General features: G+C 34.6%; 1 protein-coding gene across 1 annotated transcript in view; it reads left to right on the top strand.

The window, feature by feature from the left end:
• Nucleotides 1-20,355, top strand: part of LRP1B (LDL receptor related protein 1B) — a 752,762-nt gene that overhangs the window by 520,418 nt on the left and 211,989 nt on the right. Inside the window, exons 28-32 of the mRNA XM_067299399.1 lie at nt 6,437-6,568; nt 7,773-8,000; nt 11,818-11,992; nt 12,291-12,385; nt 19,624-19,773. Of these exons, the coding sequence (XP_067155500.1) occupies nt 6,437-6,568; nt 7,773-8,000; nt 11,818-11,992; nt 12,291-12,385; nt 19,624-19,773 (780 nt within the window). The remainder of the gene's footprint in view (nt 1-6,436; nt 6,569-7,772; nt 8,001-11,817; nt 11,993-12,290; nt 12,386-19,623; nt 19,774-20,355) is intronic.

The raw sequence follows: 20,355 nt of genomic DNA, 5'->3' as shown, positions 1-20,355 counted from the left end.
CATGTATTTAAAAGACTTCCACCTTAATTTTATTTATTTGAAATAACTAGTCTGCCAAAAGCTGTTAGCTGTCTTTCTCATACTTCTTCCTAAAGTAAGATCATTTTTTCTGTGTAATGAGCCATGTATACAATTTTTATTAGAATAAATGTTCATTCTGTATTATAATTGTCTTAATTTGCTAATTCTGTTCTCTGTCTTTATTTCCTTCTCAGTCTTCTTTGTTTTTTTCTGTTAGGACTATGTAATTTAGATTCTACCAGTACAGACTGCTGCTCTACCTAAACAGCCTAAGTAGGGTTTTATCTATAAATTAAAGCTTTTCAAAAGCATATCCCATTCACTTAACAGCTCTTACCTTACAGTAACATTTACAACTTGCAATTTCAAATTAACATAGTATGTTTTGCATAGGAGGGTAGATTCAACCTGCAGGAGGCATGAGTTCCGAGTCAAAAACTTCAAGAAACATAAAAACTTATTTTTGGTGTAAATAACTATCCAAACTGAAAGGAAGTTCACAGAATATACATTATTTTAAAAGTAATAGGAAATTCTCTAATTATTTCTTGATACATTATGTTGTAATTTTAATTTCCAAACATTATGTGTACAAAACTTACCTGCTGATGTGTATATATTTCCATTCCACTTCTTTAGCAATACTTGTATAACACCAGAAAACTGATACACAATTATAGAAAGCTGGTATGTGCATAGGCTTTGAAATTAGATAGATGAAATGTGGTCAGTTTTCAGTTTCAAGATTGATACTGTTCTATTTTAAATTCTAGTAGTTGAAGATCACCAAACACATAATAACTATTGAATTTTAGCTATCTGATTTAATGAAATACTCTGTTTAATTCTCAATGAAATATGCAAGAACCTGCTAAAACTTAGCTCCTTGAGACAGATTTACAATGGCTTTCTCTTATTTTATATAGGCAAAAGGAGTAATGATTTCCTTTTAATTTCAGCTGAAGCTTCAAATGATTTTATCACTGGATGGTAAACCTCTCATTCAGATGGTGAACATTTAGTCCAGAAATTTAAATTACTGACTTCAGTGTTCATACATGTGAACAACTGCTCATCAGGACTAAGAAAGAAATCAGAGAGTAGCCCATTAGTAACACATTTAGTATTTTTCTACATTACAACCGTGTATTTTATTTCTGTAAGGATTGTAAGGCTTATAAACACAAACAGATAGGTAAAGTTATGATGATGTGAAATTTTCAACTATAAATGTTCCAACTTTGATTACTGCGATATATAGACTCTATCTAAGCACGTTGCCTATAACATAAGCAGTAATTAAAACCAAATTAAATACAGAGGGATTTAGCACATTTTGCTGTGATTTCCTTCTGATACCTACCTGTTTATTGTTAGTGCTCTTTGCTACCGATCTAAATGTGGCTTCTTGCCTTCCCTCATACCACCTTTCTTCCCCAAGCACTGTCCAGTTGAGGATAGATCAATCCAAGATGCTTAGTACAGTACTGACAACTGGCAATATCCTTCTTGTTGCTGCTAATTGCCACCACTTAAACGATCATTTAAAACACACATTTCATTGGGCTTTATATTACCTCTTTCTCTGATCTTTTTAATACTGAGCCCTTCAAAGTCCAAGACTTGGGAATTACAAATGTTAATGGAAATAGTTGGAAAGTGGTTATTATTACATAATCATTTATTAGGGGGCTTTGGAAATTTGAATTTGCATTTATTCAATGTGAAATAATGAGGGTAAGATAGTAGTTGAAGTAGTAATGAAGGTATATGATAGGATACGGATCAGAAGAGTACATTTTTGAGTGAATGTCTTCATTTATTTTGTCAGATGGATACTTGGAGGTCATTCTCTCAGTGGACCCCCAGATGAAATGGCAAAATGTTACTAATGGTCAATAAAGTGGATTTTTTAGTTACAACTATAGCTACATGCATAAAAATGTGTTTAAATTTTAATTTAAAGATACAAAACCAAGTATAGGACAGGAAGACATTATTATGCTATTGCTGGTAATGTACAAAACCTGTTCCTGAAAACAGATGTGTTAGAATATTGATCAAAAAGGGGACAGAGAGTTCAGAACCTCTGATCCTCAGCTAGAATCTCAGCTTTCTCAAGATGGTCTAACTCTTAAATATAGCTTTCCTTAGCAGAGATGGAGCACTAGCAAATGATTTATTGGTTGTATCAGCTGTCAGAGGGAAGAATTTAGCCTGTGTAGGCTTTTCTGTATTTTTAAATCTATAACTTGTGGATTATTTGTAAACAGCAAAAGATATCCTCCAAAACAAAATGAGCTGTGAATACTAATACTAGTTGTGTGAGCTGCCCTCTTATTAGTTATACATATGTGTAAGTTTACTCCAGCAAATACTCTCCTGCAGTAGTCTTACTGTCTCCTATTTTCCATAAGTTGTTCATTCTTCCCCAGTAACTTCACTGTCTCCAATTCTCCATCAGCTGCCTTTGACTTTGTGTAGATTGTTTAGTGCAAGTGTGTTTAAGGATGCAGGTTATCGAGAATGTGAATAAAGCATATTTATAGATGTATCTATAATAATGCATGCCTAATTTGTGAATATATACTTAAAATATATGCATATATACATATATACATGTTTACGTGTATATATACATTTTTCCCCATGTTTTTCTAGTGTTTGCAGGTTTGTTCAACTTAACATTTTGAGATGCAAGATATACCACTAGGTGCACTATCTATGAGTAAACTAAGTTTTGTTGTTATAGGACACAGCTAGGCCATATCTGTAGAAGCTTTTGAGATTGCCCTGGAAAGCAATAATGCTGGAAAGGCAATTTAATGTGTGTTTCTATTGCAAAATATACAAAGAACAATGACTTAATTTGTATGTAAATATAGGAAAGTGAAAAAAAAAATAGCACCAGAGGGGGACCACCAGGTAGTCTCAGAACATTCCATGGCCTCTACATAAATTTCAATTCATTTCCCTGAAATGTTGATGGTAGTAGAAACGAATTTAAAATTCATATCATGTAGTTAAGATTTTCTGATACATTATACTTGTTCTTTAATATTAAGAAATGATGTTCTGATTTTCTTTTGGCCCAGGGTTTGTAATGTACAGTAAGCTATTCAGACTTCCATGTTAGTGAGTCCTGGGCAGTCTTTGTTTAAAAACATCCTAACAATTTCGTATGGCTTTGTAAATGTCCTAGAACATAGTTCTGCACTAGTTACACATAGGAGAATATAGATGTAGCTCTGATGTAAATGCCTACCAGCAAGTAAAGTTCTCCCTACAGACTAGTAGGGAGAAGCTTTGAAGAATGCAAAGCTCTCTGATAGTATATATTGAAAAAAAGAGCACCATGAATACAACTGATTTTAAGTTCCTGAAACTAGGCATGATGACAACTATGGGTAGGGATTTGAGGTGAGTGATCTTAATCTAGCTTGCAAGATGTTGTGACAAATGCTGTCAGGATACAGCATACATCTCCTGGTTTTATTTAAAAATAATAATGTACTTATATTAAACAAGAATGTAACCAAGTTTTCTGGTGAATATCAATTTCCTTGGGTTTCATTACTCTTTGAAATATGCCTCTTACTAGAATTTACTATCCTACGCACTGTGCTAACAAAGTTGTGCAACTACAGGACTAAGGAGTGTGTATGCCCAGGTATCTTAAAATATGGGTGGAATAAATGTGCATCCCTGTGCACCCGTTTTAAGTAACAATTTTTGCTATTTTTTGTAGTTCGTCATTTCTGCTACTTTGGGATTTGAGGAATTATGGTCCACAGTAGTGGAAGAGTTTCTTATTAGCTATTTCTTACTGTTAGCAAAAATAGCTATCATGAACTGTTTCAGTTTGGAGTGGGGCCACACAACTCTTTGGGAGATGCTCTGTTTTTATAGACAGACCGCAGCCTAGGAAGATGTGTCAGCCAGTATTCCACAGTCAGAGAGATGCTGGCCTCAAGGCAAGGTATGAGCCGTAGAAAAGTTTTCAGCTGGTATTTGTCGGAATCAAGAAGTGATTTTGTTACGGTATTCTGTTGAGGCCTGTATTGCCAGCTGTTAAACTAAATAACCTTTTACAGAAAGGTGGCTTAAGATGCACATGAGCAAAGTTTTGGTTATTTTATTTTGAGGGGAATTTTTTTAAATTTTATTAGTTTGAGATTTAATCATAAGCTATTTGTGTACATCGTTTTTACTTAAAAACCACCAACAAGATTGGTTGTGTGTTACAAAATATGCAAAATACATGTAATTAACTTTCAGTACGTTAAACTGGACTCCTTTACTCCTTGTGTAAGTTCCATTTTTATAATGTTTGCTGCTGAAGATACAAAAGAGGACACTGAGACGTGTTCATTAGGAATCATAACAAAATAAGAGTCTTTCCTGAGTTAGTCTGACTGAGCAGCCTGTCTTTGACAACGGTGGAGGTGCAACACCCACAGGCCAGTGGGGAGCTGAAGAAGGATAGAGCCACACTCCTGCAGTACACCTTGTAAGCTCCCAGTAATCTGTGCCTCAGCTTTTGAACCTAAAATAATGTCTTCATTTTAGACAGATTTTTCTTACATGAACTTTTCTAATTGATTTTAGAACTTAGATAAGGTCTGGATGTCTGCAGCTTTTTGGACAGGCGGTTCTGCAGTGTAACTATGCCCTGCGTGAGAGCAGCTCTTCTTGTTTGTTTTCACCCTGCTACGTGATATTTCTGTTCAGCATGTCATAGCTCTTGTAATGGGGGAGGTATTGGGCTTTCATTTCCTAAATACAAATTCTTTTGCCTCAGAGAAGGATGTTGGAGGTATAACAGATGAATGAAAACTCAGCTGGATAATCAACAACAGTAAAAAAGCAAATAGGATGTTAAGATTATTATACCACATGTAGTTAAACTGTAGATCTCGTCATGGTACAGACGCTAGTTCAAGTGCTCGTCACTGTGCGTGTAACTTGTACAGTTTCTTTCACTATTATGTTGTTGTACATTTATTGTATTTTATCTGTTGTTTATTTCTCAGTCATTTTGTCATTAACTCTTGTACAGCTTTTCATAGTTGGATTTCATTTAGTCTTTTGTCACCTTTTTTTAGATATTTGAAAACCCTGAATGGTGCATACCCTGCCACAGAGAATCGCTTTATTTTGAAAACTAGACATTTGTTCTTACCCTTTGCTTCCTGTCTTTTATTAAGTTATTAATCTGTGATGGGACCTTCCTTTTCTCCATCCTGGCTTAGTTTCTTTACAAAAGAATCATCTAGGGAATTTGTTGAAAGTCTTTTGGAATTTAAATACGTTAATTCATCTGAATAGCTCCTGCGTGTGTATTCATAGCTGTGATTGGTGAAGCATGAGCTTGTGATACAAAAATTGTCTGACTTTCTCACATTATATCACATTTGTTCATGTATCTGATGATTTGATTCTTTATTGTAGTTTCTCTGTCTGGCTTGTATGGAAGCCAGGCCTACTGGTTCTAGCCTGGGGACATCCTTAAAGAAGGAAAAGCTGCAGCAAAAAAATTTTCTCGTCTGTATTCATTGTGGATAACTGTGACTATTTATACATCTTTTTTACATGAAAGAATTTTCACCACTTTCTTCCCAGTTTAGCTTATGCTGGTTTGACAAAAGACATAGATTATGCCAGCAAAATGACGTAAAATTGATATCGCGCACTTAACGTAGGACTATGTGTAATTAAAATGTCACAAGAAGTCACACCAATAGCAAGTAAGTTAGCAAAAAATTTTAATACAGCCTTCTGTAATGTTAGTAGCAGTTACTAATGTCAGTGCAGTTACTGTATCATTTGGCTCTTGACTGTATTTAACCAAAACTGGATTATTGCAATTTAATATTTAGATGAGGGAATAGAGCTTGGTGGTACAAAATGTACACTGAAAAACTAAGCAAGGTCATTCACCTCCTGAGTGCATTAACAGGGTAAGAAATCCAGCAAAGAATGAATAGGGGGAAAGGTAAGAAAACAGTGGAGAATGTTCATTAAATTTTATAAATAACACAGGGATTACGTTTTGAGCGGTTAGATTTTTGATGCCTATTTAAATTTCTCCATAGATATTTACATTTTTTCTCTTTACTGTTCTCCCTCAGGTTTAGGGAGATAAATTGTTGTTCACTTTTCAGAACAACAATAATAAAAACCCTGTCAAATAAACTCTTCTAGGACTGTTTATGTGAATTAACTTTTTCCCAAAATCTTGTTTGTTTTCAGTCGAAAGCTAAAAAAGCAATTTGGAATCCTCTAGAATAAATTCAATAAACATCAGAATATAACACGAAGATAGGCAGTGACATTTTCTAGACATTGATACAGGAATGAAGACAAGCTCCAGAAGGTGTTTTTATATTTTGTGTATTTCCTTGTATGATTCCAGCTTCTAATCCGTGTGCTGCTAATGAGGGCAGAGGTCCGTGTTCGCACATGTGTCTGATCAGTCACAACAGAAGTGCTGCATGTGCGTGTCCTCATCTGATGAAACTGTCTGTGGACAGGAAAACATGTTATGGTAAGTTTTTCTCCCAAAACCTGAAAATTGTATTGATTTTAGGATTTTAAACTGGAGAAATTAAAATACATAATCTTAAAAATAGTCTCTGCAGTGCATTGTAGTGATAAATTTTAAAGGGACGTTATTTTTTGAGAATTGATAATACATGAGGTGTGTGGAGCTTTGATATTACTACCTTCGTCATTTTTTTCTATTGCTCATGTGTATGACATGCTAGTGGAACTTATCTTTGCAAAACAGGAAGATTAATAGTGTAAAGAGCATTATCAGAAAATGATGAGTCAAGTAACGTGAATGACAAAAAGGTACTTAATGGCTTTAATCTCTACCTGTTCTTCTAAAGTTGTCTTAGTTTCGTTTTCAAGGATTAAGAGCTAAAATGAAGAATAAATATTAAACATGCAGCCTTGCAGGAGAGTTTTAGAAAAAATTATAACACTTTTAAGCTGTAAAAGCCCTAGAAACGTCAAATAGTTGTGTCCATTATTTGTAAAACCTTGTAATGCAGTATTCTTCTCAGTGTCCATTAATAGTGTCTAGGAAATCTGAAGAAAAAATATTCTATCATATCAAAAGATATTAGAAAAAAGGTACCTTTGCAATTTATATAGTGACCTTTGCTAAAATATTTTAGAGTTTTGAGGTAAAAAGTAGGGTTCTGTTCTGCCTTTACTGATTTTACGTATCAAGCTTTTCATTAGTGGATGTCTGAATTTGTTTTAACATTCAACAAGTTTTCTTTTCTTCCCACCTCTTTTTGCCTTTAACACATACATTGAGGGATTCCTACTAACTTTCATAGTTTTCAAAACGTTCTTCTTACAGTGATACTCTGTACCCCTGCAATATCAAATGTTGATTTCTGTTATGATGTGCAAATGCAGCTGTATTTTTTGATTGGGATAAGAGGGATATAAGTTTTAAAATAGTTTTTAACTTTTTTCCCTAGATTTTTACAAGACTATATTGATAGGTTGGCATAGTAACATCTTTTCCAGTATCCAGGATTAATATATTTTTCGTATGATTTTATACTCTATAACATACTTTGGGTTTTGGATGTTTTTAGGCTGCAGGATTTCTGAAAATCCTAAATCATTCATATAATTTTAATAAAACATTTGGAAATTGTTCTCATTTGACTTCATTTAGCCATTGAGGTAAGGAAGATGAGGAGTGATGTTTTCCTGTTTCACTACAGAAAAGAAGAAATTTCTTCTTTATGCAAGACATTCAGAAATAAGAGGGGTGGACATAGAGAACCCATACTTCAACTTCATCACAGCCTTCACCGTTCCTGACATTGATGATGTCACGGTCATAGATTTTGATGCTGTTGAGGAACGCTTATACTGGACTGATGTGAAAACACAGACCATCAAGCGTGCCTTTATTAATGGGACTGGCTTAGAAACCATTATCTCAAGAGGTAAATAGCGTAATATTAAATTAAAAATAATTCATTAGAGGTAAATGTTTGTGTATTTTTTGTATGCAACAGTATGAGAATTCAAGTTTTTGTTAAGAATACCTTTCACTGATATTGGATAATTTGTGTAAACAATAAATAACATAATTTTATTTAGGATTGTAGTTCATTTTATGGATGCATTAATAATTTTTATTTAAATACAGTTAAGATGTAACATGTTTTATAGAGAATTATAATACAGTGTAATGAACAATGGAAATACTGCTTTCTGGGGAAGATAGAATGTTTAAAGACAAAAAGCAGAAAAATAACTGCAACCTGAAATAGCTTTGCATTGAAAAATTTAATGTGGACATTCTACATCCTTTGGCTAGCTGTGCTGACTTACAGAGGAAATTAGCTCTATTGTCACCCTTTTTTTTTTCTTTCCAGTGAAAGTAGACCTTTCTGATGTAATCTTTAACTTGAATTTCAAATTCAGAAATACAAGAAAACAGTACCTTTGGAATGTTAGCTACATATTTGGCACCATCAGGGGATCAAACCATACAGTAGCTTTGTCATTTGTAATCAAACCATACAGTGGCTTTGAAATTTGTTACACATTTCCCTCTTGTCTTCTTGCAATGTGTGTAAGGTTCAAACTGAATGCCGTCAGACTCTTCAGGTCCAGTACTGGCCCGCATGGCACCGGTATTTTCACCATGTAGAACTGGAGTCTTTTGATTCTGTGTCTTTGAATCCTGGGTATCCTTCTACTGTCGTTGCTGCTTCAGTTACAATACTACAATTCAGGTTTTCCTGAGCTTTCTCATTATAAGTAGGTTGCTTACAGCAGTAAAGGGAAACCTGTATTGCAAATGGAAAATCACAACTGGCTGGTTTTTCTGCAGTTGCACCGTCATTGTTCCAACACTATTGCTCTGTACTTTGAATTCAGAGACTGAATAGATCTAAAGTCTGTACTTGATTGCTCCAACCCTATGCCAGTATCTCCAGTGCTAAAATGATACCGTTTGTTGCCTTTTCTAATGTTTTTTGCAATTTTCAATTCCTGTCCTGGCAGCACACGATCATCTATCTTGTAATATGTGCTGCCTGCTTCAAAATAGGAGAACAGTCTGACAGGAACTATCTGGAGGAGTACGGGCAAATTTGCAAGCTAAAGAAACTCCTAGATCCTCAACTGTTAAATGTATATTTGAGGGGGAAGAGGAGAAAATAACTCAGTTTTGTAAGATCAGACCTTTTTTTCAGTTTGATAACAAGCAAAAAAGACTGAAACTGTTTTCTCAGTTGAGTAGTTGGAGATCCCAGAAATGGAATTCAAGTTCTGTCCAAGGCTTCTTTTAGACCAAATTTGTTCTGTCTGAGCAAGTCTTGGGGAATCATTGGACCAGTGTGGCATATTCCTACTTGACTCTTTAGATTGATAAAAATAATTTCTTTTGCCTAGGTGTCTTTCTTTTTTCCTGCTATCTCCAGGACAATTTTATTAACAATCAGAAACAGTTTTCATTACTAGTGACAAGAACAAGGCTTACAGGGCCTCTTTGGGTTCTTCCTTAGATCATGATTTGAGGTGCTGAAAAGACAAAATATTTTTTTTTATTAATAGAATTAAACCACTGTTTTACTGAATAAAATATATAATGAAGAAATTACAGAAAGTTGTCAAGGAACTTAATGGATAAGGGTGTTCACTATGTATGAGAATATCTGTTTATCATTCATTATTTCATAATTCCAGCTAGCTTTTTATTGATGGTAGTTTCCATTGTGGAGTAAATTTTGTATCTGTCAAATGTAATTTATTATATATAAAATTTACAAAATTACAGTGTTCTGACACATCCAAATGTTACAGGGACTGCTCATTATGTGTAAATGATCACATTTGCTTACAGTTATATTTTCATACTTCTTATAAGAAAATAAGAAGCTTTATAAGCATATGCTAGTGGGATTCTCACTGGATGAAGTATTAAGTCAATGTCACAACCATGTCAAAGTCATGTTTTAATATTTTTAAGAGCATGAAATTATGAAATCCTTGTTTTCTAGTTCCTCCAATCTTAAAAAAAGCAGGGGTTCAGTTTAAAATGGGTCATGGCTGTATGTTCGGTGTCCTTTGTTCCATTCCCAAAAGCTGGCAAACTTCCTAAAGTCCAGTCACCATTCAACCTTAAATATATGCAGGCCAGTTCATAGCAACATCCATTTTAGTTCATCAACAAGAATAATTCAGTCAGTGAAAGTAACCAAAGTAAGTTGAAGAAGAAATACTGTACAAACTGTGAACCGTAATGAAATCGCCCCCAGCCTGTTTTCCAGGCTACAGAGATGCTGGCTAATATGAACCACTGCTGAGCCAAGGCAGGGCATGTTGGTATTCAGACCTTCAGCAGTGCATTACACCCAGCATTTAAGGCATGGAGTGCAGGCAAAACATACATTTCTGGTGAACGTGGGAATATTTAAACAGTGTGATTTTTTTTTTACAGCATTCCTTGATCATTTTGAAGTGTGGAGGGAGTTGAATGCCTAGTAGAGTTTGTCATCTAGTGATGTGTCATCATGATCCATGCTACCAAAACAATCACACCTTATTCACATTTTGCCACCTCAGCTAGTTCTGACTACCATCCTAGTTCACAGGTTGCTTCCTCCTAAATGGCATGGTTTTTTTTTTTAAGTGCTGTATTCTCATTAGTCATTGTTCTCCCATAAAAGCTCCTGCATATTTAATAGAAATTATTTGTAATAGACTCTGGATAGAGCTGTCTGTGTCAGGCTACACAGGCTTTAAAATGCATGGTTTCAAAAATTCTTCCTTATACTTTTTACTGAATTTGAAGTTCATATCCAGTATCATACCTACAATAAGAATAGTAGTTCCCTCCAGTGGCTCTTGACTTACTGCACTTCATGCCTTAATCAATGAAGACAAGTAGATTTGTTTGCAGTCTCATGCCTTTAGTGAAGCTCTCAGGTCTTCAGATGTGTTTCAGGTCTAGGGTGTTTGTTCTTAGTATGACATCTTTCCTTTTCAAATCCCAAGGAGGGAGTAAGTTGGAGTCTTCAAAGCAGCATTAAGTATCAGTTCCAGAAATAAGTAGCTACAGTACTGAAGAAGCTTTATATCTACTTACGTGCTATAGGACTATCTGTTCTGGGGCCATCTCCAAACCCTTTTTCTTTTCTTTTCTCTCCCTATCCCCCCACCCCCCTGCCATGTATTGACCAATGACTTTAATGCAGATTTTCTGTACTGAGCCTTCCTGGTGCTACAGAAGTAAGTAGGCTTTCAAACTTCAGTATAGCTTTGTTTTAGAACTCCTCCATATGTTCTGTATCTCTCACGCTCAAAGAAGCATGAAACTTCCTCTTAAGTCAAGATTTATGTTTGTTTAAATATGATCTTTGAACTACCTAGTGGAACCTAACACATTCTTTATCATCATGTAAAGATAATTTAGTAGTGCGCTGAGAGATAAATGATTTCCTAAGTAGAAAAATGCTCTGAGAAAAATACAGAGGCTAAGTTTTATTATTATATTTGGACAGTAGGTTTTATACTGATCTTTTTTTGCAAGTATTTATAGATGATTTCCTGAATCTTTAGTGCCATTTCCATGTTAATTGTTGTTGCTGTAGCTGGTTCAAAAACAAAAACAATGATTTCTAATTGCACCTTGTTAGAATATTGCAGGAGTTTGTTAACAAACTGCAGAAGTTCTTCTTCTTTTTTTTTTCTGAAAGTCCAAAAGTTTAGAAAGTAAATCAAAAGAACAACTGCTTTCACTTTTTGCAGATATTCAGAGTATCAGAGGTCTTGCAGTGGATTGGATATCACGTAATTTATACTGGATTAGCTCAGAATTTGATGAAACGCAAATTAATGTGGCACATTTAGACGGTTCCTTGAAAACTTCTATCATCCATGGAATTGATAAACCCCAGTGTCTTGCAGTTCACCCAGTAAGAGGGTAATATATTTGTAGTTTTAATAAGTTACCATAAAGCTGATCAGAAGATTTCTTTTTCATTCAGATTTTGAGCTTGCTCATTCTGTTTTCTTGCAAAATTATACTAAATGCATGCATTTGCACAGAAATTCTTAACTGACTATTGCTTCTATACCAAAGCTTACTATTAATTAAATCATATAACCATTAGTTGTGTATTACGCCTGCTTTTTAAATCTATGCACATTTTCACTACTGATGTATTAAAAATATTGTGTATGCAAGGCAACATTTACAATATGCTCTTTTTCTTCTTCAGTAAGCTTTATTGGACGGATGGAAACACAATTAATATGGCAAACATGGATGGCAGCAACAGCAAAATACTCTTTCAGAATCAAAAAGATCCTGTTGGTAAGTACTCTTTTTTTGTTTTTTATTTGATGGTACTTTAATATGGAAGTTGTCTTGAAATGCTACTTATGTATACCATGATGTTTCTCACATTCTGTAGAACAATGATATTAATGTGCATAGAGACATGAAAAACACTTGATGTATTTTTGTTTTATTGTTCTAAGATATTTTTGTCCCATTTCAATCACACTGAAATCTACTATAATGAGTCAAATGATACAAATATTATTTTTTAGGATTACAATAGATACATAGACTGAAGATGAAATGGTACCCAAATATCTGTCTCCATCTTTAGGTCACAGGTGAAAAATACAAAGAGCAGGTCTTTTAATAAACTGTTTTTTATACATAGTGTAAAATAATTTTTAATAAACTGTTTTTAATAAATATGTGGGAGGATTCTTCTACCGGAAACATAGCTTTCCTCATAAGAATGCCAGGTGCATGATGAAAAGATAATTTGACTCTTAACTTTCCATTTATAGCAAAGAGCAGAAATTGAAACATTCAACTGATATAAATATTTTTAATACTTTTAATATTTTATCATTAGCATAGTTCATAAATTATACCACCTTCTGAAAAATTATATCCCTTGCATGCGTGCTAGGGCTTTTCTTAGTCATTCAGGTCCCTTTCTTTCTTTTTTTTTTTTTTTTTGTGATGTAATTTTCTTTGGGTAGTTAAAGCGATCACTCCGGTTGTTTTGCCTTTTTAATGCTCCGCCAATAAAGTGTTTAAATTTTAAAGCATTAATTGTTTTTTTGTAACTGAATGTAAGCGAGCCAAAGCAAAAATAAATGATGTAACTAAATAATTAATTTGAGGTTAGAGCAAACACAGTATGCGTTTTAGTCCCTAAATTCAACACAATTTTATAGAAAATACGCAGTAACTGTTTTCTTGTTCGTTTGGTTTTATATCTATCCACCTTAAGAGGCAGCAGTCTATGTATTTGGAGAAAAAAAGAGAGTACTAAAGCCACTAAATTTAAGGTGAGCACCAAGGAATTTAATAATAATTGGACGATATTAAGAAATAGTGCCCAACATGTGGCAGAAGGCTGAGCGCTCCTGCTCGCTCTAAGCACGTCGGCTCTAAGCGTGTAGGCCGCACCTGCAAATCCGCATGGGTTTTGTGGCGTTGTTTTCCTCATGGACGTGTTTTACTGGTATCAGGCGGACTATTTATGCGGTTAAACGTCTGTTTAAGCCTTGTAGGGCTGAGAATTGTGACTGAAGTGGGGTTTTGTTTTTGTGGTTTGTTTGTTTTTCATTTTTTACTTCACCACAGAGCTGTGAGTGAAGCAAACTGTTGTTGTGTAGTAATGGACTAATTTAAAATGATGAAGAACTGATGCGAGTTACTTGAAATAGTTTATATTCCACATTAAAGGTTCTCATTGCGTAATAATGAGACTAAGGAAAGTGTAGAGATTTAATTGTTTTTTCCCTTCTTCTTGCCAACCTGAAGGTGTCCTAAATCATAAAGTACGTCTGCGTGTAGGTTTACATATGTCTGTGTATAAAGGGAAGGTAAAGCTTGCTTCTGTCTATCCATGAAATACTTTTGAAGTGGTAGATGTCTTTTGCTTAATTTTATTGTCAGTCAGGATGGACATGAAAACAGCTTCTGTTGCATGTCTTTCATATACCAACCTTAAAATATAAAATATATTAAATATCAGTTTTAAATGTTTAAATTAGTCCTATCATTAGAATAAGAAATATACATGCTAAGAATAAGAAAACACTGCTGAAGAGCCAGAGGAGCATCCTGAAGAACTTAAATTTAATAATTTATTTCTAACTGACAAGTTAAACTGTCTTTCTGCATAAATGAAATTCCAGTTCATGTAATTTACTGATTTTGAATATCTGGGGAGCAAAATGAATGATCTAAGAAGTGAACTCCCAAAGAGGTTGTTGAAAAAGACAAATATGTGGCTTATTATATTTGGATGTCTTGAGAATTGATGCTTTTAGATTTTTTGAGACATAATTTCAGAATTTAAAGAATGGGAGAAAGTTTTCCAATCTGTGACTTGAAATACGCTGATGGAATTTTCTCAGTTTGAGTCTAAAAGAAGGAAATTCTTTCAATTTAATTAGAATATGTTTTAACATCAAGAGAATGTAGGTAGTAGATTTTTGTAACTGATAATCTTAGGAGGACAGATTTTAGGTCATTTTTATCTTGATTAATAGCTATGACTTGTTAGTTCTTTCTGCAGTTCTAGAAGGCTCAAATATTGACACCCATACACCAGTTGAAAAAAAGAACTGTTCACTGGGGTTTCATTAAATTACGTTCTTAGGGATTAGGGTTTTAGCGCTTAATTTGGCTTTTATACTTTGTGAGGCAGATCATTGATATTTTGAACTTCCAGCTTGTAATAAGTTAAGCAGTTGTTCATCTTAAAACTTGAAAAATACAAACCATGCATCCTTTGACTTTCTTTCAAAGCATTTAATGTTTTTGGTGGCACTGTATCTTTGTAACCTCTTCTGGTGAGGTGGAAGAGCATGGAGCTGGACTGGAGAATATCAGTTTGAAAACTTTGGGGAGATGTGATTTTTCACATATCCACAAATACAGGATTAGATGTAATTTCTTTGGTTTTGATTTTAGGATTTTGAATAGCCTCTTGATTTTTCTTAAAAGATACTTTCAGAACAAAGCACAGGGAACAGTAGACCAGAGTATTTTAAATAGTATTTTTTTTGTCTTTTCTTTCCGTTACTCCTTGGATTTGGTTTACCATGTGGCAGATTCACTGGATTTATTTTTACTTTGAAAACAAAGATTCATAACTGACTAGCTTACATCAGTTGCTTGACTTTTAATCTGTATGTGCAATACTTGAAACAGAATTGTATCATAATCTTATCAAAATAACCAAACATTTATTTTGAGTGTACATTGCTGTCAAGTATTAACTTGAAACCTTTTAGTAGTTTTGGCTGAAAAAACATTTTTCTTTTAATTAGAAATCAGCATTCTAAACAATCCATTGTTAAACTAAACATTCTTGGGTAAGATTTATTGCTCAGTTTCAGAGGTAATGAGTGCTAGAAATACTTTACATATAATTGGATTTTAATTCGCCAGTTAAGGCTACTTTCATATTTTTCTAAGATTAGTTTAATCTCTAAGTCTATGTCAGTCTGTCTCCCAGTACTGAACTGCCCAATTTTGCCAGTTATTATAGTTATTTGCATTTTACTTGTGGTCTTTTGTCATTCACAGATGCAACCCCCAAAAGTATCATTAAGATGTTAAGAGAGCAGAATATCCATACAGTAATAGATCACAACCTAGTGAATGAAAATGGAAATTTTAGTTGCAATGATCTCAATATCTTGCCTAAAGGGTGTTTTTGTCAAGCTGCGTAGGTTACTGGAGAGTTACATTGAAGTTTAGCTTGGAGTTCTCCCAGATGCTTTCTGTGACATTGGCGTGATTAGGTTCATGAAATATATTGTTGGCTTTCTCACTTAATGATTACTATACAATTTAATTATTTTTCATTGGTGTTCCTTGGCTACTGAATATTCAGAATGATCTCAGATAAAAAGGTATAGCAGACTTCATAAACAGAAGGAAGGATTATGAAAATTGTTGGCCAGAACATTCCTGTTCTTTTTTAAAATACTACTTGATTGAACTTTTACTCTATTATACGTTAACTAGTGGGTTTTCTTCTGCAGACACACTTCTGTTTTGCTTTGTGAACATAGTAGACACAAGAAAGAAACTGGAAATTGCAGTGGTGTCTGCTTCTTAAATTGTTTCTTGGAAGAACAATTTTAATACACATTTGGAACAAAAACTACTTGAAAGACATGGATCATCTGGATATTTTAGTGTAGGTCAGTCCCTTTCTAGGATGTGAGTGTTCATTGTAGTTTCTGAGCAGAACAATGGTTCATACACCTTGTTTAGTTATGCTCTTTCTGCTTTGTCCATAGTGCCATAATGAAGGATCAGCATCCTATATTAAAATCACTGTTTAATAAGTATTTGAAATTTGAACTGTTTAGGTTAGAAAGTTGTTTAGGTTGGAAAAAGGTTATAATACTGGCCTACATTAAATTCTCAATAAGAAAAGATATTGAAGAAATGGCAGAGTAAACTGGAGTGGAAGAGAAAGAAAATACAATGGAAAATACAACAGTAATTCCACAGAAGACAGAAGTGAGAACAGAACCCAAAGAGAAGATTTTGTCTCCTCAGGTACACACACATCTCAGCACCAGTGGGCTATCCCTCAAGAATCCTGCTCACTGAGAATTTCCTAAGCAGTGGGTATGTGGAAAAGGCTCATCTGGAGCATAGAAAGCTAGAGCTTGCAGAAGCTAATAAAACAAAACGGGTAAACCTTTGTGGCTGAATGTAAGGTTTTGGTCAAGAAAACACATTTTCATTTTTATTGTTCATGTGACATCTAATCTCTATTGACTGAAATTCTGAATGCAGGATGAGTTTCCGACATGAGATGGAGCTGCAGGTAGCCTATTAGAGGCTTTCATCCTCAGGGTATCTCAAAGTCTTTCCTTTCAAAGGTAGATTCCATGTGTGATTCAGGAGGCCAGGAGTAGAAGAAGTTGCTGTAAGAGCTCTGTGAAAAGAGATGACACTACATCTGTTTTACAGACCATATCTGTTTGGAGAAATTTTTTATTCTTTTATTTCACTGATTTTTAATATTACAACTGTATTTTAACTAACGCATAAAATTGGGAAGATATCTACATCCTATTAATAATTTTTATCTTAATTATTTATTTTTATCTTAATTATAACCCTGACTTTATTTTAAATTTATAGTTTAGTTTTAGAAATCCCTTGACCCACCAAGACCTGATCTTCATTCTATTATTCTGCTGCTTCACGTCCTGTGGGACAGAGGAATTGCATATGCCTTTGGTTCAAAGGTTGCACCAGATCAGGTCTATGTACAGGAGGGACAGTGTGACAGAAAGTCACTGCTACGACACTTCTTTGAGTATATTGCAGAATGTTGATTTTCTTTACACCCTTTACTCAAAATAGGTCTATCAGCTCACCCAGGTAAATGCTAGCAGCTCTCATCTAGACATCTCACCTGATGATTCTCAGCTCTTTGAAGCTCTCTGAGTGCCTGTGATGCTTTGTCTTCCATTGACGGGCCTGCCTTCCTTTCCTCTCAGCTTTCTGAAGAAAAAAACGAGCAGTATAAATATGAGACAGATATTTCTTGCACTCAAGTCAGTTCATGACCAGTGCTTTGCACTCGGTGTTCCAAAGGGCACAAAGTATCGCCATGTGGTAGCTGCTTACAAAGTCAGTAGATATTTCTTTTCTTCAGTCTCCATGTTTAGGTTAAATTAGAGAACTGTGGCATAAGGCATAAGCCAGCCACCCACAGCAGAATGCATCATGAATGTCTGTGAAGCTTACTACTAGCAAATCACCTGCTTTTATCAGTAAAAACAGGAGAATTCCTGAAAAATCTATCTTAATAAATGCTCTCTGTCTACAATTAAAAATAATACGTTTTCACAAAGGTCAATAATTGGTGATATAACACAGCAGAAAAATATTCTGGGAGGAAAGCTGTGGTAGAGGTGGCATTGAGGAAATAGGAATGGTAGTTCTGTCAGTTGTTGGAGTGTAATTGGTATAGCCCTGTGTAAAAATGTAAGTAGAAAACCTGACAACATAGCATTGTAACTGCTGTGTACGAAACACTCGTGGTAACCCCACGAATAGGTCTGTCTGTATGAAAGTGGTGAGCAGCTGACTGGTAGCAGCAAAGAGGCAGAGAATAGCAAATGCTGTCCATCTCAGAGCAAGGAAACCATTCTAGTGCGCATTGTATTCGTAACTGCAGTAAGGTTCATCTGGGTTTCCAGGAAAGCTTCCCGTGTTTCCCATACATTCTGTGACTGCTGCTTGTTTCCAAGGCTGTGGCACAGCCCCTTCTCATTGATTAGTGCTTATTTTACAAGCATGAAAACAGGTGCAAAGAGATGTTGCAAGATCACTCTCTCCTGAAGCAACTACTCAGTATCTTTATCCTCTCCTGAGTCTGTGTCTTTTTGGGTTTTTTGTTGCTTTCCTCTCCTGCCTCTGGGTGAACCAGTTGCAGAAAGGGGAAAAAATATCACTTACTGGAAATGAACTGTAAAGCTGTTATTGGAAAGCTTAGAAAGTGGAAGCCTTTTGGTCTATTATGTCAAATGTGTGTAAAGAAGTAGTGGCATGATGCCAGCTATAAGTACTGTAGCACACAGCACTGCTTTTTCACATCAGGATTTTGAAAATGGATCTGGCTTTCTGTGGAGAAGCAGATTACAGGATGGAAGGAGAGTACTGTCAAATTGTTAGATGTTGACCTATGAAGTAAAATACAGTATTTTTTGGCAAGTTGCTGGATACCTAATATGAGTTCTGGGAAAAGTCTAGTACCATGGCAAATTATTATGGCATATCTTGTCATCATGCCCAGCATATTTCACAGTGGAAAATCTCTTGTTACAATTACTTGAACATTTTTAAAGGATTATAGAACTCTGAAATATTTTATGTCCTTGTTCTTCGCTGTTATTTCCAGAATAATATATGCTTTGTTTAAGCAGTAGGATATTCTGCAAATATTTTCATTTCTACATTTTTCTTGCTTCTAACTCTGAAGAATTGATTATGAAATCACTTTACTATGAAGTGAAATTAAAATTAATACTATAAGTTTATTGAGAACTAGTAGTAATTTTTTTGTATTTTAAGGGTTGTCAGCATTCTAAGCAGGGGACTGCATATGGGGAGAGCAGATTCTTTACAGTTTTTAAACACAAAAATTACTTGTTTTTTAAATCTTCATATATTCATCATTTTAGAATGAAGGTGGTGGATTCTGGTGGGCATTTGCTAGTAGTTAATGACCTCCGTTAGGTCCTCAGTTCATTCAAGTAATTGCTCACTGCCAGATAATACCCTTTCATCTGTCAGCCACTGATTGATTTCTGTAGATGGGAGAAGTATAAATAGGCAGAAATCTCTCAAAAAGCATGCTGTTTGCACTATAACTGGCCACATTTATTTTGTTTTTGAATGGATAGGTAGATAGATAACAAATACTTCTATACTTCTTTTTGTCTTAAATACACTTTTGCTATGAAAACAGCTTAAAGATGCTAAAAGTATATTATAATTAAAGCCGCAATTAAAGCTGTATACATTAATTGCAGGTTTATCAATCGATTATGTGGAGAACAAACTTTACTGGATCAGTTCAGGAAATGGAACCATAAATAGATGCAATTTGGATGGTGGTAATCTTGAAATAATAGAGTCAATGAAAGAAGACTTAACAAAAGCTACAGCTTTAACCATTATGGGTAAGTCCGGTGGTAACATCTTACTTTTCAAGTGATTGGATGCTGATGAATTATGAATTATCAAAAGCTTGGAAAACTTACTGTGTTAATACGAACACATACAGCACATTCACTAGTGGCTCGTGTGTGTGTGAGTTCATTGAACATGCAGCTTACAATCTATATTACAAGTATGTGTTTCTAAATTGTACAGCCTTGCCTGTATATGCACAGCACAAGGTAACAGACTGATGGTTTATATTCAGTCTAGTTATTTGTAGAGCATGTTAGAAGGAGGTCTCTTTATTGCAGAGAATTATCCATAACTTGTTTCTTCTACTACTTGCTTCTTTCCAACATCTCAGTTCAGAATAGCTCCAGTTTGTTGACTTTTCATGAACCTTATGAATAGTTCTTTGGGTTAAGACAGCTGATAAAAATTGATTATTTGGATTTTCAGATGTCTGCTGATCTTTCTTTTATTAGATTGGTTGAAAAATATGTTGTTTTATTTGTTACACTCTGGAATTACATTTTCAAGTTATGAACACACATTTTATAGACATTTTTCCTTTGCACCTTAGAAATGTTCAGAAACATTCA

Source organism: Apteryx mantelli, chromosome 6 (genome assembly GCF_036417845.1).
Source record: "Apteryx mantelli isolate bAptMan1 chromosome 6, bAptMan1.hap1, whole genome shotgun sequence".
Lineage (NCBI taxonomy): Eukaryota > Metazoa > Chordata > Aves > Apterygiformes > Apterygidae > Apteryx > Apteryx mantelli.
This window is presented reverse-complemented; position numbering and strand designations above follow the sequence as displayed.